At 35.0% G+C, this 17,599-nt stretch overlaps 2 protein-coding genes across 2 annotated transcripts; both read right to left on the bottom strand.

Moving 5' to 3' along the window:
- Positions 1-10: 10 nt before the first annotated feature.
- On the bottom strand, positions 11-8,165 carry LOC110376850 (UDP-glucosyltransferase 2). Its single transcript, XM_064040728.1, has 9 exons — positions 8,005-8,165; positions 7,600-7,755; positions 6,430-6,514; positions 4,924-5,113; positions 4,371-4,568; positions 3,828-4,047; positions 2,840-3,059; positions 2,397-2,616; positions 11-1,759 (listed from the first exon to the last, which is right to left on the bottom strand). The coding sequence occupies exons 2-9, from the start codon at positions 7,750-7,752 to the stop codon at positions 1,495-1,497; spliced, it is 1,551 nt and encodes a 516-aa protein (XP_063896798.1). The 5' UTR covers positions 7,753-7,755; positions 8,005-8,165; the 3' UTR covers positions 11-1,494.
- A 1,456-nt stretch (positions 8,166-9,621) lies between these two features.
- On the bottom strand, positions 9,622-15,724 carry LOC110376855 (UDP-glucosyltransferase 2). Its single transcript, XM_064040727.1, has 9 exons — positions 15,564-15,724; positions 14,404-14,553; positions 14,044-14,146; positions 13,396-13,585; positions 12,713-12,904; positions 12,072-12,291; positions 10,999-11,218; positions 10,449-10,668; positions 9,622-10,080 (listed from the first exon to the last, which is right to left on the bottom strand). The coding sequence occupies exons 2-9, from the start codon at positions 14,551-14,553 to the stop codon at positions 9,813-9,815; spliced, it is 1,563 nt and encodes a 520-aa protein (XP_063896797.1). The 5' UTR covers positions 15,564-15,724; the 3' UTR covers positions 9,622-9,812.
- Positions 15,725-17,599: the final 1,875 nt, after the last annotated feature.

Raw genomic sequence — 17,599 nt, 5'->3', positions numbered from 1 at the left:
TAACAAAAGATTATTTACTTCCCAAATGTATTTATTCAGCATTCACTATTTACACAAAATAAAAGAACTATTTACAAAATTATAGAAAAACCCTTATTAAATTAATAATAATAACTCGAGAACTAATAAATGGAAGATAGAAGCCAAATAAGTAAGGAATATGATGATGTATATGTCACCGTAAGATTACAAACATCGTTAGATTACAATCTATCTCGAGAGATTGTAAACTGTCGAATTATTGTGAACCGTAACATCTGATTGCAATTTAACGCATTATTTTTCGCTATATTATAATCTATCGATGAGAAATTGTCAAATTGTCAACTGTCCGAAAGCTCTCCCTGATTGGTCAGTCTTTTTGTAAGATCGACCAATAATCCGTTCTGTTCCCATGGAGTTCCCGTAGAGTTAGGAATGAAATAGAGGTGTCAGTTAAATAAAATAAATGCTCTTCAAAAATTCTTCAAGTATTTATTATTTAGTACGAGCATGTAATTAATATTCCTGACATATGGAGAGAACAAATTGTAACGAAATATTTATTCTTCAAACACAAATCGAAATTGGAAACATATTGATTTCTGACACTTACGCGAATATTAGACATTTAAATAAAACTACTTTTACGGATTTTATCGCGGTTATATTATATTATTTAATCCCGACGTTTAAAACCGACCGCGATAAAATCCGTAAAAGTAGTTTTATTTAAATGAAATTGGAAAATTATAAGAAACTTTTATTTAAAAAAAAAAACAAAACAATTAGGTAGTTTGTCTTCAAACACAAATTCATTCCTAACTCTACGGTAACTCCATGGCAACAGAACGGCTGGTCGTGATTGGTCGATCTTACAAAAAGACTGACCAATCAGGGAGAGCTTTCGGACAGTTGACAATTTGACAATTTCTCATCGATAGATTATAATATAGCGAAAAATAATGCGTTAAATTGCAATCAGATGTTACGGTTCACAATAATTCGACAGTTTACAATCTCTCGAGATAGATTGTAATCTAACGATGTTTGTAAACTTACGGTGACATATACAAATTATTTCTAAGTCCTATTTACAACGTAAACTTATGAGGATAATAGAAATAGAAAAAACAAATTGTCACTCCTAGATAAAGGTAGTTTATATAGATATAAATTGTAACTATAATTTTAGAATATAATTTCCCAGTACGTATTAGATAAAGATAAAGATTGATAATTATGTCATGTGACAAAAACAAATAATATGATGCCTTCCTGTTTCACTGAGAAATGGAAAACCTTATGAAAAACATCACTGCTCAACTTATCTGCACTCGTCATGATGATTGTTTAACAATAATAATTGTGATTATTAATGACATACCGATGCATTTTTGTGATTTTTACCTAATCAAGTTGTAATCTCACATATACAATTTTACTAAAAATTACTCTCCCAATATATACAAAAAATAATAAATACTAGTCCTACTTAAAATCACTAAAAATAATTTAACTTCTTTTGACTTTCTGACTATCACTATTCTTACAGCAAAACCTTCTAAGTACTAGCAACAGAACAACAGGAGTAAAAAGGATCAAAGCTAAGAGATCTAGGTACAATCGTTGGTAGAGTGGTATGTCGACCGCGACGGAGCGCAAGTGAGGAGCGCCGCGCGTGCGCACCACGTGCTCCACCCAGAAGTTCAAAGCGACTTTCGGCTTCATTTCCAGGTCGTGGAAAGCTGCTGACAAAGCCTTTGCGTTTGTAGCGTACCTGTGGAAAAGTGGAGAAGATATTTTTAGGTAGGTGATGATGATGTCCTCCTAGCTGAACATCGGCCACGGCGGCTGTTCTCGTATAAGGAGATTGGCCAACTGCGCAGGACATACTATAGTGCACAGGTGCACTCTCTATTCCTTCACTCTCATAGTCCGACGGCACGGTCATTTTAGGTAGGTAACACATACATACATAGGTGTTAAAAACCAGATAAATATTAAATAGTCAAAATATTTATCCTTATATTAATGCCGAGTTATTTCCGTTGACATAAGAGATAAAGAGTTGATAGACATAAATGAGTAAATTGGTAGATATATATTAAATACTGCTGTCATGTGATTATTATCGATAGGTTAGATCTTTACGAATGAATTATCGAATTATCAATTACTAAATCGAAATAATGCTCACTAGGAATTGGTTCTTTAATAGAACCCCTCTGGAGTTTTTTGTCAGTTCTTCTCCACAAGACCTACTCCTTGGAACCGTGCACCTAGCTACAGACGTTTCGTGAGCACTCATAATAGGTCCATATGAAATAAAAACCTTTGACTTTGACCTATATCTCTTGATGAGAATTGCTTGAAAAAAAAGCTTGGTTTTTTTATTTTAAGTAATTTTTACTTACTTTGTATCACCTAGAACTGTATCCATAGCAACCTTCAATTCGTTATACATTGTATACGACAATTTGACTTGAACAGCGATGCCCTTCTTTTCAACCAAGTGTGCGTTCATAAACTGGTCTCCAAACACTGGAATGACTACCAGAGGCACTCCAAAATGGACAGCTTCGGTGGTGGACAATAAACCACCGTGTGTGACGAAGAGGACCAATTTTGGTTGAGCTGGAGAGAAAAAAGATACGGCAATTAATATTTTAGTTTTAATAAATTGGTCAGTCTATATCGTCTTGAGAATGGTGCTAGTTTATAATTTCAGAATAAATCAATTCTTATTTTTCTATTTTTTTTTTTCATTAGAAACTCATGGTTTCAGAAAGATATCTCGATTGAATAATCTATTTGTCTCTTGTTGATTGACTATATTAAAATTATGTTAAAAACTCACCCAAAATACTTTGCTGCGGTGCCCACTGCACTATGTGAACATTTTTAGGTGTATTAGGTAAGCTTTCTTCGAATTTCCAAATGACAGTCTGTTTCAGTCCTCCTAGGACTTTCAAAATACCCTGTTTCATGTCTTCAGGTAAGTCCTTACTCCTTAAATTTGATCCCAAACTGAAGAATACAACACCGTTCTTGGCATTGTCGAATATTTTCTTCAAGTTCTGAAAAATTAAATGTATTGTCTATTTTAACTAGATTTTATTATAAAGGTGGGGTTGTACTATGTAAAATTTTGAACTGTAACCAGCCATCAAATTGGCGATTTCACCCATTGGGTTGGAGAGTTTGGTTATCGCTATAGATATACATGGTGCAACCAACCCTAAAAAGGTTATGTTATGGTTTGTAGTTTCGTAAGAATCCAATGAGCTACTTCACAATAGTAATGTGCAGTACCCGTAGCAACAATTTACACATTTCTATCAAGTCATCTTGTTCAACAATTTGTTTATCTCATAAAGTTCAGAGGTTTGATTACATTGATTGTAACGCAAATTCATTGGTCATCTTAGTTGGTCAATATTTCTCAGCATCATGTGACACATGATTTTACATCTATTGAAAGCAAATAAATATTTAAATATTATTATTAAGTTGGTTGTTATTATAGCAGCTCCTTAACGCGGTTTCACCCGAGTCATCATGAACTACAAAAACTACAAATAGGGGTACTTTGATGATTTCCAACATCGCCCGCTGTGAGTGCAGCGGGAGGGAGTGTCAGAATCTTACTGACTAAAACCCATCATGTTCCTTCTTAAGCCCTTAATGTGTCAGGGTCGCCGCCACTTCTGAACAATCTCGCAGCGCTGGCAGGAATTGGCCACGGTGGACCTCACTCTGTTTCAAAGTAGCCAACAGCCGTCCTAATACGTTCAGATTCAGCATACCTTAACATTATCAATATCAGTAATAATAATATTACGAACCTCAGGCAATGGTTTAACGTCATCATCAATATGATATCCGCCAATATGTTTGAAGTTCGGGGGCAAAGGTACTGCACTTTCTATAGCCACTTGAGAGTTACCCAGAACCATGGACACGTTGTATGTAAGGACCTTGTAATCAGCAATTGGCTTCCCTAATGATTTTAAGATCGTAGGTATATGTTTGTGGTATATGGCTTCTTCTACCGGTGGGAAGGAGCTGAAATGGAACGGAAGATTTAGTTCATTTCTCGCTATGCTATCAAGGTTCTATACTACTAGGCTAAATAAATTGATAAGAATAACCAACCATGAATAACTTTCCAAAGAGACCTTGATTGAGTTTTTCTGATGTTCTTTGGCTATTAATCAAGTCAAGTGGGTTTGTATACATGACGTTTATGACTCCTTAGATTAGAATGTTTTTTTTTTCAGTAAGTAAAGTTTGGGTTACAAAAACGTTTCTCAAAAATTTAAATATTCTACCCTTGGGGAGACCATTACTTTTGCATTCACAAGTAAAGACATTTCATCCATACTCACACGTGTAGATTGTACAGCAAGCTCAACGTGAAATACAGTCCACGAACTCTTTCCACAAAAGAGTACGGAGCGATCCTCGCTTCTATGTAGTCACTGCTGTATGCTGGGTTCATCGGCCCATGGATCTGGTCGAGGATCAAGGTGTGAGGCACTATGGTGAGGAACCAGATGAACGGGGCGTCGTAGACTGCTGACAACCTGGAATTTTATTTATGTTGAAGTTGAATATGGAGCTCGTTTTCTTCGAAATGTTGGAAAGAAATAGAAGTAAAATTGTTGCAATTTTGCCAGTTAGAAGTTGAGTCTATTGCCCCAAATCAGTCATCCAAACTTGTATAAATATCAATATTTGTACTATTGAGGAGTAGTGGATTAAATAAAAAATATTCTTTAAAACTGTTACAGTTTTTTCTTCGCTTCCCAAAAAGGTGCATTTGGTTAATGTATAAAACCCTTTGATATTCCTTTTATTACTCGTTGTGTCTGAGGGCCGTATGAAAGCAACACTTTGAATGGTCACAAAAAAATCGAATCTTTTATGAAATCTACTTACGCAGAATAAATATTATTGAAGAAATATTCGGCTACAATGACATCGAACTTTTGGTTTGGGTCTCTCAATAGATTCTGGACATTAGGGTTAGCCAGCGTCACATCCGTTATGGTCGTGATTATCTCGAACAAAACTTTTGTGTCTAGTAGATCCAGACTTCCATTCATGACTTCTTTAACGTCGATATTATCTGTTGAAATATAAGGAAATATTAATACCCTACTTGTATTACACACATGCTTGCGGTACCTACAACTTCCCACACCTGGATGAAAAGTAGTCTACAGCCTTCTTTGTTAAAAAGGTTATCTAACATTGGAATATTTTTTCAAACTGTTCTAAAGGTCAGTCAGTAGTTCTATAAAAAAATCTCGTGATTCTAGCAAGAATTGCGAGCCCATTGATTCGGTTCAGATGAAACAAGGAAAAAGGATTCCCTAAATTTAAAGCATAAACAACTTTTTTTATGAAAACCTCCTTGTTGTTGTTTAGCTTCCTTAGGGGACCACTTCACAAACTCAGATAAAAATATAGAAGTACCTATCAAGGACCTTTTCAAGGGCATGAGTATTACTATAGCAACTTAGAACTTTAATTAGCAACTTGTTATTTAGTTGTTTAGTAATTGGTGAGCCAATTAAATAAACAACACAGTTTCGATAAAATAACAAACAGACCGACTTTGTGTGAACATTTTATTATCCACACGAATATATATAATAAAGAGGAAAAATTACCTATATTGTTTGATTCCTAAACTATTCAACCGATTTGAAAAACTTTTTCACTTGTGGGAAACTACAGTCTTCCCTAGTAACATAAGCATTTTATCCCGGTACGCGTAGTAGTTCCCACGGGACATGGGTGAAACCGCGGGAAACCAGCTAGTTGTAAATATAGTAATTGTTGTTCATCAATGAATTGGCACTTCTAGCTTTGTGTCTGTCATTTTAGAAACATAAACAAATGACGGCGCGGCAATCAACAATGACTTTGCATTTATTTCTTTATACAAGATCGAGTAATAATATTAACTGTCTAGACTGGGAGATAGGCTCTGTTCTTATTCAATCTTTTTCATTTTCATTATGTTTATCAACCTTGAGGGGCCCATGGTTTCACCTGTATTACGAGATTATGAGTTCAATAAAAATCGTATAATTATCGGCACGAATCTTGAGCTCTGACCTACGTCTGGGCAGAAGTAATTTATTGGGTCCCTTTTGTGGTATGAAGTGAGGCGCGGGGGTGGGCTAAAGCGGTGATTGGCCCGCAGTGCATCGCGTCATAGCCGTCACTCGGGATTGGTTCTTTGCTAATAAATCACTTCTGCGCAGATGTAGGTCTGAACTCAAGATTCGTGCCGATAACTACAAGTAACTTGGTGGGTCATTTCCGTAGTTTCACTCATCTCTTTCTATAAGTTATTGAAATTTTTTCATCGGTTTACATTAGAATAGCCCGAAAAAATAACATAGGCAGTGTAGACATAGGTTGTTAACTTACCGGAAAATAATTCGACGTTTTGAGAGACATCTATGATCTCCAGTTTCGGATGATTTACATTTTTATGTGGCGATATGTACACCACCTGGAATCAATTAAAGTATATTTAGGTTTTCGTTGAATACATAATTTTGTAACTGCTATAATTCAATGCAACTGACCCCAACATATGTATTTGGGGGAAGTATGGGCAGATGATACACAAATATTAAAAAAAACAACTTGTGTAACCATGTAATCAAAATATTTCAAATTGCTTTGTAATCTTTTCATTACCTACATGAGTAACGTAATTTAAGGTTTATCATTATATCAAGCTTAAGCCTGTGGTTTTGCCTGCGAGAGCTACTCCGGAAAAACCGACCTGGAAAAAAGTAATAAATGGGGTATCTAATATATTTTTTATTCGGTCTAGTAGTTCCTGATATTAGCGCGTTCGAGCAAACAAACAAATTCATTAGCTCTATAATAAGTGTAGTATTGTGTTAGTAAACGCATTCTGATCAGCTGTGATACTCGTAGCATAAATAGCAACAGCAACTTTGATTATCGAAGAGTGACATAATAGTAGATATTATTATCATATCTTTACTACTTATTTAGAGCGCTTTGTGGCTAAGCCCATGCTGGGAGGATCGACGCATTGGTCGATTCGTGGATGGGTGTCATGAGGAAGGCACAATAAATCGGTAGGTCCCCGCTGTCTTTTGAACATCTTTGGCCAGTCTTTATGGGCCGTCAGCGAGAAAGCAGAAATCCGAAAGCGAGAAAGCCTGCCAACCAGTCTTTACAAGGGGTGTTAGGTTGGGCGGGTAACTGGGTTGAGAAGGTCAGATAGGCAGTCGCTCCTTGTAAAACACTGGAACTCAGCTGAATCTAGATAGACTGAAGCCCTCCCCAACCTAGTTGGGAAAAGGCTAGGCCGATGATAGTCCAGTAGTTCAAAAGAATACTCCTTTAAGTTCTGTGTATTATATTATAGATGCTTTTTAAGATATGTATGCTTTTTAATACTAGATACTGTTAATCAATTTGGTCTTAATTCATTTTTTGACGCGTTTTAGTTATAGGTAGTGGTTTTTTTTACCTATTTGTTTGTTTTACTAGGCTTAATTTACTTAGTAACTTAACTTTATAGTTTTTTATATGATTTGGTCTTAAGGTACTTACTTCGTGTCCTGCATTGAGAAGGGTTTTCACAAAATTGTCTGCAAGAATACCGTGGCTAACACTTGGCGTCGGAAACACTGCCAAGATCCGATATCCATCACACAAACACGAACTTAGAAGTAAACTAAATAAGATTAAGTTTAACTTTTCCATTTTCTGAAAAATAATAAATACAGAATGAAAAAAAAACATGAAATTTCAATATCAATTTTATTTATAAAAAACAACATTAATTGCTTAACAAATATTTTACCTATTTTCCTGGAAATGTTTAGTTCCAATCTAACACTAATATTTGCTCGAATAAACGAACATGAACATATTTATTTACGATTTAGGAGGTAACATCACAAACTCAAATAACTAGCACTATTTAACTGTGTAAAATGTTAATTTAATTCTTACCTTATTTAATTAATAATATCAATTCATTAAAAAAATCCCAATAGTTCCAGCCAATTTCACAAACTAAAATAAGTTTATTTACTTTTTCAATTTTAGAACAACGTCTGTGGTCTACAGTCCTTCGGTAGACGCCTACACACGACTAAACCAGTTTTATATGTATAAGGATCTATATTTATACAAAATATGATTCACGTTGCTTGTAGAGGAAAACGGAATGCTATATCAGCTTATCGAAGATTACAAGATAGAATTATAGTGTAGTAACCACCTGTCATGACCTGTTATAACATGTCATTTTAAAAGTAGCAAAGATTACCTTCGTAGAAAGGAGAATAATAAAAATCTGAAAAAAAAAATGATACTTGTCAGCGATTTTTATAGCATTGTTTCATTAATTTCTTCAGATAAGATGCAAAAATTCTATAATACTGTAGATGTAATCGAACTCTGGTTATGTCACCGTTATGTCACTTTTTCATTAGAACGTATCAAGTGAATCTGTAAATCTGACTCGTACTTAGATGCATTTTCCTCAACCGACTTAGTGAACGCATAGGCCTTAATTACCATATGCACATCATCTTAGTTTATTTATAGAAAAAATAAATATTACATGTTAGTTCCATATTTACGACTGCCTGTTTCCCGCTTTTTCAGTCGCGTCCTGTGGAAACTACTTTCCGTACCCGGATAAAATATAGTCGATATGTATAACCTGGGAATAGTGTAGCTTGGATGGGTGACGATTCATGACGAGTACCTCAGTGTTGCCGAAGGTGCACTGAATATCTTTGGCAGTCATATGGAACAGGCAGACATACAGACCGAGTTACTTTCACAATATTTTTTTGCTATACATACTTACTGCATTATATGTATAGTATAAAACAAAGTTGTTTTTTCTGTCCATATGTCCCTATGCCCATTTGTACGCATTAATCTTCAAAACTACGCAACCGATTTTCATGCGGTTTTAAAAAATAGAAAGAGTGGACGGTTTATACGTATAACAACATACGTTAAAAAGTGGGGAAATACTGTTATTCCTTGCGAATTGCGAAGCCGGGGGCGGGTCGCTAGTTTTATTATATATGCTATGATTATGTAAATCACTATTAAGATATCACCAAATTCACAAATCAGCCACACCTGGTTGATGTTATGACATGACCGTTTTATATTCTTTATCAGATTATATAAATTCATGCTTCAAAATATTGTTACCATGGAAATATCACTGATAATGCGTATTATTCAATAGCGTGAGAATTTAATCAACCATGGCAGGTTTTAGGTTTCGCTCGAATACCGTAAGAACTCCTCCGAAAAAAAAAATTGTCTATTGCCCTCTCATCTCTAAATCAGACTAGCGGTTCCTGAGACTAACGCGTTCAGACAAACATTTCAGCATCTAATATTAGGATTAAGTTTTTACATATATGAGTGTTAATTCTAGTTTTTGCACGAAAACTAGTTAAACGATGATGGTGGCATTTTTTGCTATTGATGTCGAAACCACAGGATGGGCAGTAAGTACATTATTTCAGAGGTGTATTTAGGACCCTCGTTTTTCGCAACTTTCACGACACGATGATTAAAAATCAAACAATTAAACTATATTGAGCATTTTATTTAACAGTTATTTACAATGTTCTAATGACTATGAGGTTCATAACGAGATAATGCTTAGAAATTCTTTTGTCCTTCTCAGTGTTACTTCAATCTATATTAAAAATATGTTCGGTACCTACTTAGTTATAAGAAAATCACTATCAAGATTCATCCTCTTAAACACCAACAACACATCAACTGCTTTTCTCCTTACTTTGCTTATTTGATCTCCTATTCAGCACATATTTCACCAATTTCAAAATAAACCCTATTATTATAGCTAAAACTACTCCTAGGTCTAGATACAGTTTCTGATATAGAGGAACTGCAATTGCTGGTGAACGTAGGTGGGGGGCGCCACGGTTTCGCACCACGAATTCCACCCAATGTGTAAGCGCAACTCCTGGAGGCATTTCGCGGTCGTGGAAAAGGGCTGATAGCTCTTTGGCTCTGTTTGTGTACCTGTGGAGGAAAGGACTATTTTGAACTTTTTTTACTATTTTGAACTCGGTACAAAACTAATTTGATTGTTTGGGAAGTTTGCAGTTTCCAGGTAGGCTAGTTTTGTCAATTAGATTTTTGATTTAAAACAGCAAAAAGATCATGTTAGGTATGTATTTTCTTTTTTCAACTTGATACTCATGATTTTATTTCTATTGATTTGAAATTAATTGTGTGTAAATACCCTATGTTAAAACCGTGATAAAACTTTTTTTTGCCTCTATGCAATAAATGTTCAAAAAAATAATACCAGCCCTATTGTAGCGTGTACTTCAACTTATGTATGGAACAAGGATAAAATAACAAAAATATGTTTGAAAATAACTTACGTCTCATCGGTCAGTATCGTCCTGACAGCTGCATCTAGCTCAGGAACCATATCTTCAGCCAGGGTTACTTTAATACCAAAGCCCTTTGCCTCCACGGATATCATGTTATAATGCTGATCAGCCATTACCGGTAGACCGACCAGAGGCACTCCGTAGTGGATCGCTTCCGAGGTCGAAAGCTGACCACCATGTGTGATGAAGAGTTTTAGGTTGGGATGAGCTGGAATGTGAAAAAGCAATGGCCATCTTTTGTGGATATTCAAGTTAAGTCCGAAGTCCTCATCAATAATATGGCTTTTTGTAGACTAGGTCAGAATTGGATGTAGCCCTTATAAGACTACTAGAAGAGCACCAATAAAAAGGGACTTTTAGTGCTTTTCGTAATTAACTAGAAAAGTTCGTGACCCAGATGTACAATCGTAATGAAAAAAAACCTCAATCACAATTTGATCAACTAGAATCAAAATTGCGTATTGTGAATGTGACTTCATTACATTTTGAAAATTATAGTATGAAGTACAATCAGGTCCTCCAAGATTAGCCAGCTTACCCAAAATACTTGGCTGTGGTGCCCATTTGACTAGATGTACATTTTTAGGTACATCAGTCAGATCACTCTCAAACTTCCAAATGACAGTTTGTTCATATTTGCTGAACATGTCCAGTAAAGATTTCTTCATTTCCTCCGACATACCATCGCTCTGAACTATAGAACCCATGCTGAAGTAAATCACGCCGTGTTTAGCTTCATCCATCAGTTTTTGGAGATCCTGAAATCATAATGAAAAGATAAAAAGCCCCGAATGATGATTAGAAAAGATACCGGCCAAAACTAATATATTTGGCAGTGGAATTTGATAGGTGAATGGCATTTTCATATCAATCATTTGTCTGAGAGTCATGTTTGATAGGTTAACATTAATAGAAGGTAGGTTTAGGTACTAGGTGTTAAAAGATGTGAGTATTATAAATAAACACGTTTTGACTATTACAAGTTTCCAGCACACCGAAATGAAACAGCTGTGATCTCCAAAGATTTCCTGCAAATATTTGGGGCAACAGACTAAACGTTTAGCACGTGCCAAGCAAGCAACTTAGTTTCGCTGCAGTAAGCAAACGAAGTTAAACCAAGCAATTCCGCAGTATAAGATTATAGCTGGATAAAAATCCACAGAGACCTAGCGTGCCGCTTGATTCCCTATTGTTGTACGTAAGTCCTTTGAGCGGGTGCAAAGATTAGAGAATAAATTCCGTCCGCGTTGCTTTTGGCCCAGTTCAAGCGCTCAGATTTTATTTTACCTAAGGGAATTGGCGTGATTACGTATTAACAGCGTCGGTAAGGTTTAGGCGTGTGCCGCACTGGATAATGTCTGTCGCCTCGAGATAATCGCCCAAAAATATTACGCCTCCATGCGACGCTTTCGCTTGTGATTTTGATAAAAAGGCCACGATATTGTCGTTTAATTTAAATTCAGTGCAGTACTTATCGATAATGTCAATCCTTCTTTAAATATATTTAAAAGGCTGCTTCATTTTTATTATCGTGTTTTATTAAGAATGTCTTTATTACCATTTTATTTTTATAAGCGCATATTACTTTTACCAGCAAAAACATGGGCTTACTTTTGGCAAAGGTTTCGTCGTTTCGATGTGGTATCCTGCAATGTTAGCCGCATTTTGAGGCAGTTTCATCGATCCTCCGATGGATGGGTGGGCATTCAGTAACATGAAGGATCCGTTGTACATAGCTTCTTCGTATGAAGGCATAGTTACTCCTCGTTTGGCAGCTATCTCGGGGTAGATACTGTTGTAAGCCCACTTTTCAAATGGATAGTAGATTGCTCTGGAAGAAAAGGATCATAGTGAAAAGATCTAACGAGTTCTTCAATCAATATGGCTGTTGGAAAATTATTCGTAGGTATTGCTATGTATAGTGTATTTGCAATTAAAAGATGTTCAAACATTGATAATAATAATTATGAATAAATTAAAAGTCATCATGACTTATTTCTTTCTAAATTGCATTGATAACATGCCACTGCTCAAAATAATAAGTCTTTCTTGAGTCATTATTATATTTAATAAGAGTGTTATCACTAATTATTGATGTAATAAAGTATTCATTACTAACATTTGAATGATTAGACACATTATAAAAATATTAAAGTTTACAAAAATCATCAGTTTAAATGTCAGCATGATCAACAGAAATTCTACGACGAAAAGAAATTTACATACTCTTGGAAATATTTTTTTTAACTTACAACTGCACATTTCTTTTGACCACCTTCCAAAGTCCTTCAGCCCTCTGCCAGAAAGTCAGTGGAATTCTGTTATGTGAGAACAGGTCCAAAGTATAAGCTGGGTTAGAGATCTCGTCTATCAGCCTTAATGCTTGCCAATGTGGTTCCGTAGAACATGCCCAAATTAGGGGACATTCGAGTAGAGCTGGAATTCTGTAAACAATTGAATAACAATAAAAACAAAATATATAAAAAAAGTTGATGGAACAACGAAGATATTATCTAGGAGCGTCAAAAATAAGTATATTTAAGAGCCAAATAAACGCTTGGTGGAGAGTTGATCCGATGTATAGCAAATTTTTTTTAAAGAGAAACTTGATTTTCATTCGGTCTGATAGCGGCTAAATCCCTGATCTTAGTAATGTGGCCACTACCGTTCACTTTCATAATAACTAAAAGAGTGCAGTGTGCGAGTACCTAAGAAAACGCACGAGGATACGCTGTTATCGAGAACATTCCTGACACTATGATTGAACATTCATAAAAATTCTAATTCAAGGTCACTGTTTTGTTTGAAGCTCGACATAATCAAGCAATTGTTTTAGGACTTTGTACAAAGTCCCATTTGGCCATTTTGTGCAAGTCATCGTTACAAGCGATCTTTGCGTTCAAACTTATTTTATTTAAAAGTTGTTTTTCCTTACCCAACAGTTATTTCTGTGAAGAACCATTCTAAGACAACAGCATCAAACTTTTCTTTAGGATCACTCAATAACTTGACGACATTTGGGTCAGTCAAGAAGTTCTTATGCATTGTAAAAACGAAGTAGAAGAAGAACACAGATTCCTCAAAATTCTTCTTCCCAATCATATTCTTGAGTTTGAAGGCATCATCTGGAACATGATAAGGCAGCATTAATATCATCATCATCATCATGTTAACACCTATTGCCGTCCACTGCTTTATAGCTATAGGTAGGTCTCCCCTCGTGAGTGCCAACCATCCCAGTCTTAAGTTCAAGTAGCAATTTTACTAAATTACAAGATGTTGTAATTTTACCAATATAAACTGGAAATTAGCTGCATTAAGACGCCGGTGGAACCTAGTCATATTATGCAACAATGATTAAAATGGACATAATCATATTAACGAGCATTATAAATAATCACATACGTAGTAAATCTGATTTGTTTTTGATAAGATATATTTTTTCCACAAAGATAGTATGCCTGCATCAGGATGACATAAAGGAGATTAGGAAGCAAAAATTCCACTATTAAATAGATGTATTTTCATACATTTTGAAGTTTTTCATTGGTAAGCATTCTTTTCTACAGTGTAGTTAACTTACCATTCATGGTTTGTTCCTTAAAAAAATCTTGCAAATATGAGACGTCAATTTCTGTTAAGTTTTGAACTATCTTCTTACTTGGATATGATGTTATGTGGACAACCTGGAAAAATACAAATGGCATGTAGGTAATGAGTTCGTTAGAATATAACAGGAACATAAAAACTTTCAGCTGAGTATATAAAAACGTAATAATTTAATGTTCACCAGACAGGTCTTCAAATAACTTTGCCTCTCTGAAGTATGCCATTTGATATCTTGTGCTTGCGTCGCAGTGTATTGTTTTCACATTTGGACTATAGTAAAGTCACTAAGTTCAGAGGTGTAAAGTTATGTGACGAACTGTAGACCTAGAATTACCTCATGTCCAGCTTCTAGCAGTCTGTTGGCGTATCCATGACCTAATATGCTGTGACTCTTGGATGTCATGGGAAAGCATACTAAAATCCTCAAAGCCTCGCTTGAAACCAGCAAACTTAGCAGAAATAAGCCTGCTGTTTTGTGCGACATCTGAAAATATAGTATGATTATTTTATTACCTTCAAACAAAAAACAAACTTTTCGGCGATCATAATATTCAGTAGAGAAAGACCACAGTTAACTATGGTGATATAGTATAGTAATAATATTTTGTTGCAAACAGTTTGCTATTTTTATGACCTTAAAGGTTTTATAATTTCATAGTCATCATTACAAATCATTCAAGATGTACTTACATCACCTACATACTTGGTTGATATAAATACGCAATTATTTGTATTAGCATAATATTAGCATGGTGTAGATGTATAAGAAGCCATGTTTTAAATGTGTCATTGATAGGAACCTGCTATAAATTTAAATCAGTCTTGAAATCTTCCTTGATTGATTACAAGGAAACAAATGTAACAATTATAAATTATCACAATTGTTGTTACATAAATAGATACCTACTTTGGTACGGCATTTTTTTTGAACGAATGAAGTTCATTGGTACTTACAAAATGGAAATTACCTAGGTACCGGACGAAAGCTAAGCTAAAAGGTAAGTTAATTGTGTTTGAAAGCTGTTGAAATAATTAACGAATGATACGATTTTTACGAAATTAGGATAAAATCATCTACAAATTAGTACATTTGTATGGTGTTTTAACAACATTATTTATATATATATAATTACCTATTTACATTGTAACGCTTTGATGCAATAGTCTAAATTATAGGCTCGAATTATTTCGACCAATTGCCCAGCGAGGCGATACTGTTCCTATAATACATTTGACCTTTATCCTCAGAAATAATATTTATTTGATACATTCATGTATTTTGTTTCAGGAAAGGATTGTGAAAAATAAATACAGATTTCTGCTCATAAGTTTGAAAAGGTAAACTTTGTTAATTATTTAATTCAAAAAAGCCGAAGTCTATATGTTATGTCTTAAGATAATATGATACCAAATAATACCGGCAAACTAGCATCATCTAAGTTCCAGAAAAATAAACAAAATTGAATTATACAATATTTTTTAAGATCAATTTACCTTATACTATTTAACACACACACAAATGAATCACTTAATTTTGAACACAATTAATAATCACGTAAGGTTTATTTTTCTTATTATTTGACAAGTCATCAGCATTACTCATCACACAACATGGATCACGGTCGATGGTTCTAACTGAACTGAATACGAGAACAACACAATATATCGTTAGTAGCCCACTGTTGATAATTTACGAGATGAAACATGACACAAACGTATAAAAAACTAATTAGAGTTACGTCATAAGAGTTTTGTTAATTGAGTTATAAAGAAAAATAGTATTTTTTCAATTCAGTATTTTGTCAGACTTTGGATTATGAACTAATTTTAGAGGGAGAGTTTAAGTAGAAATAAAAAAAGGTACCTAAGCAGCTTCCCACGGTGAAAGGTAAAAGTAGCCTGATGCAATTCTATGTACACCCATGTTTATACAAATAAAGTATCTTGTATTTTGATGTTAAAGCTACGAGTAGGTAGGCAATTATCACTGCGAAGTTTCATCAAAATCCGTTGTTTTGACGTGAAGAACAATGTAGTAGTGGAAGTAGGTAACAAACTTACTCAAAAACGTTTGTATTTTATACAGTGAGATAAATAGATAAGGCCACCAGTTTTCTATGCAAAATTGGACTCAGCAATGCTGTTTGACACCAATAGTCAAATAGGCATAGCAGAACAACAAAAGGCCTTTCAATCAAATGGTCTGTTCTCTGTGAGTGACGTTGACTATAAAGTTCTGTCTGTTGTCTTTGCTATCTTTGAAAATTGACAAAGCTATGAAAGCTTCGGAACAAGCTGTATTGAAGAAATGGTGGAGCTTTGCCGGCTTTCAGTTAAAGGGGTGGTCACTTCAAACCTGGCTACCATTTATTAAGAGCCTGAATTTTAATGTTATGGAAATAAAACGTGTTTCTCCAGGTTTTCATCAAGCCCATACGGAAATACCGGAAATAATTTCCATAGCTGTAAAAGTAGCCCTGGACACTCTTTTAGATCAGCTGTCTGCTAGTTAGAGCTTCGACTAAATAGGCACAGACGTTTCTGAGACTGGCTCGTACAAAAATACTGATATTTTTCCGCTATTGTAGGGTCCTAAAAACAAAACTGTTGGAATATTTTTATTTTCGCCTGAACCTTAACTGAACTATGTCTTCGAACATATGCATACATTTTAAGACACCATGATCCCAAATTGAGGTAAGGAAAGAAACGATGCTATAAACTAGTTCATTCACCCCTTCACCCGCATCTGTCTTTCAAACTGCCAACCTTTCATCATACTTAACACCTTAGATAATTCAACCAACTGGAGGCGCCATCGCTTTAGTAGACCAAAGGTACGAGACCACCGCCTCAAGCTTATGTTTACATGTGTGCATCGAGATTAGGTTTGTGGTGGTCAGTTTTACGGTGTCCGTGCGTAAAGATGGCATCGCAAGATGTTTGAGTGAGCTATCATATATTGCTGTGTTTGTATACTGACAAAATTATAATGAAAGTATGCTCACATGCTCGCAATTGTGCCCGGAACTTCTCATAAAAGATGGGACACCAGCGACAATTATCACTGCGGAGTCGAAGCAGTGGCCGTGGCCGAGAACGGTTTGGAGTAATCATCAACATCATTATATGGGCAGTTTTTTCGAAGAGCAATTTTTTTGCTCATGGCGATTCCGGTTAGTCAAATGCTCTGTTCAGCACTTAATATTATGGGCTCACTATATGAGGACCGGTTTACGACTGGCTGCTGGAGTAAACCGAGTAAACCCTTTTTGTTTCTGCGCATCCCGAATGTACCGCAGTGGAGCCCGCGTTAATGGATTCCGAAAATCCTGATTTAAGTTTTAAAATGTATTTTAATGTTAAAGTTTGTAACATGAAAGTAGATCAGGTCAAATGAAATTTTTCTTTTTTTTGCAAAAAAAATTTTTTCTCTAGGTAGTTTTTACTTTGGTAGACCTCAAAGTAATGATTTCAGTTTATTTCTATAATTTTTAACTTATGATTGAATGATTTTAGTTTATGATTAT

Source organism: Helicoverpa armigera, chromosome 23, assembly GCF_030705265.1.
Source record: "Helicoverpa armigera isolate CAAS_96S chromosome 23, ASM3070526v1, whole genome shotgun sequence".
Lineage (NCBI taxonomy): Eukaryota > Metazoa > Arthropoda > Insecta > Lepidoptera > Noctuidae > Helicoverpa > Helicoverpa armigera.
This window is presented reverse-complemented; position numbering and strand designations above follow the sequence as displayed.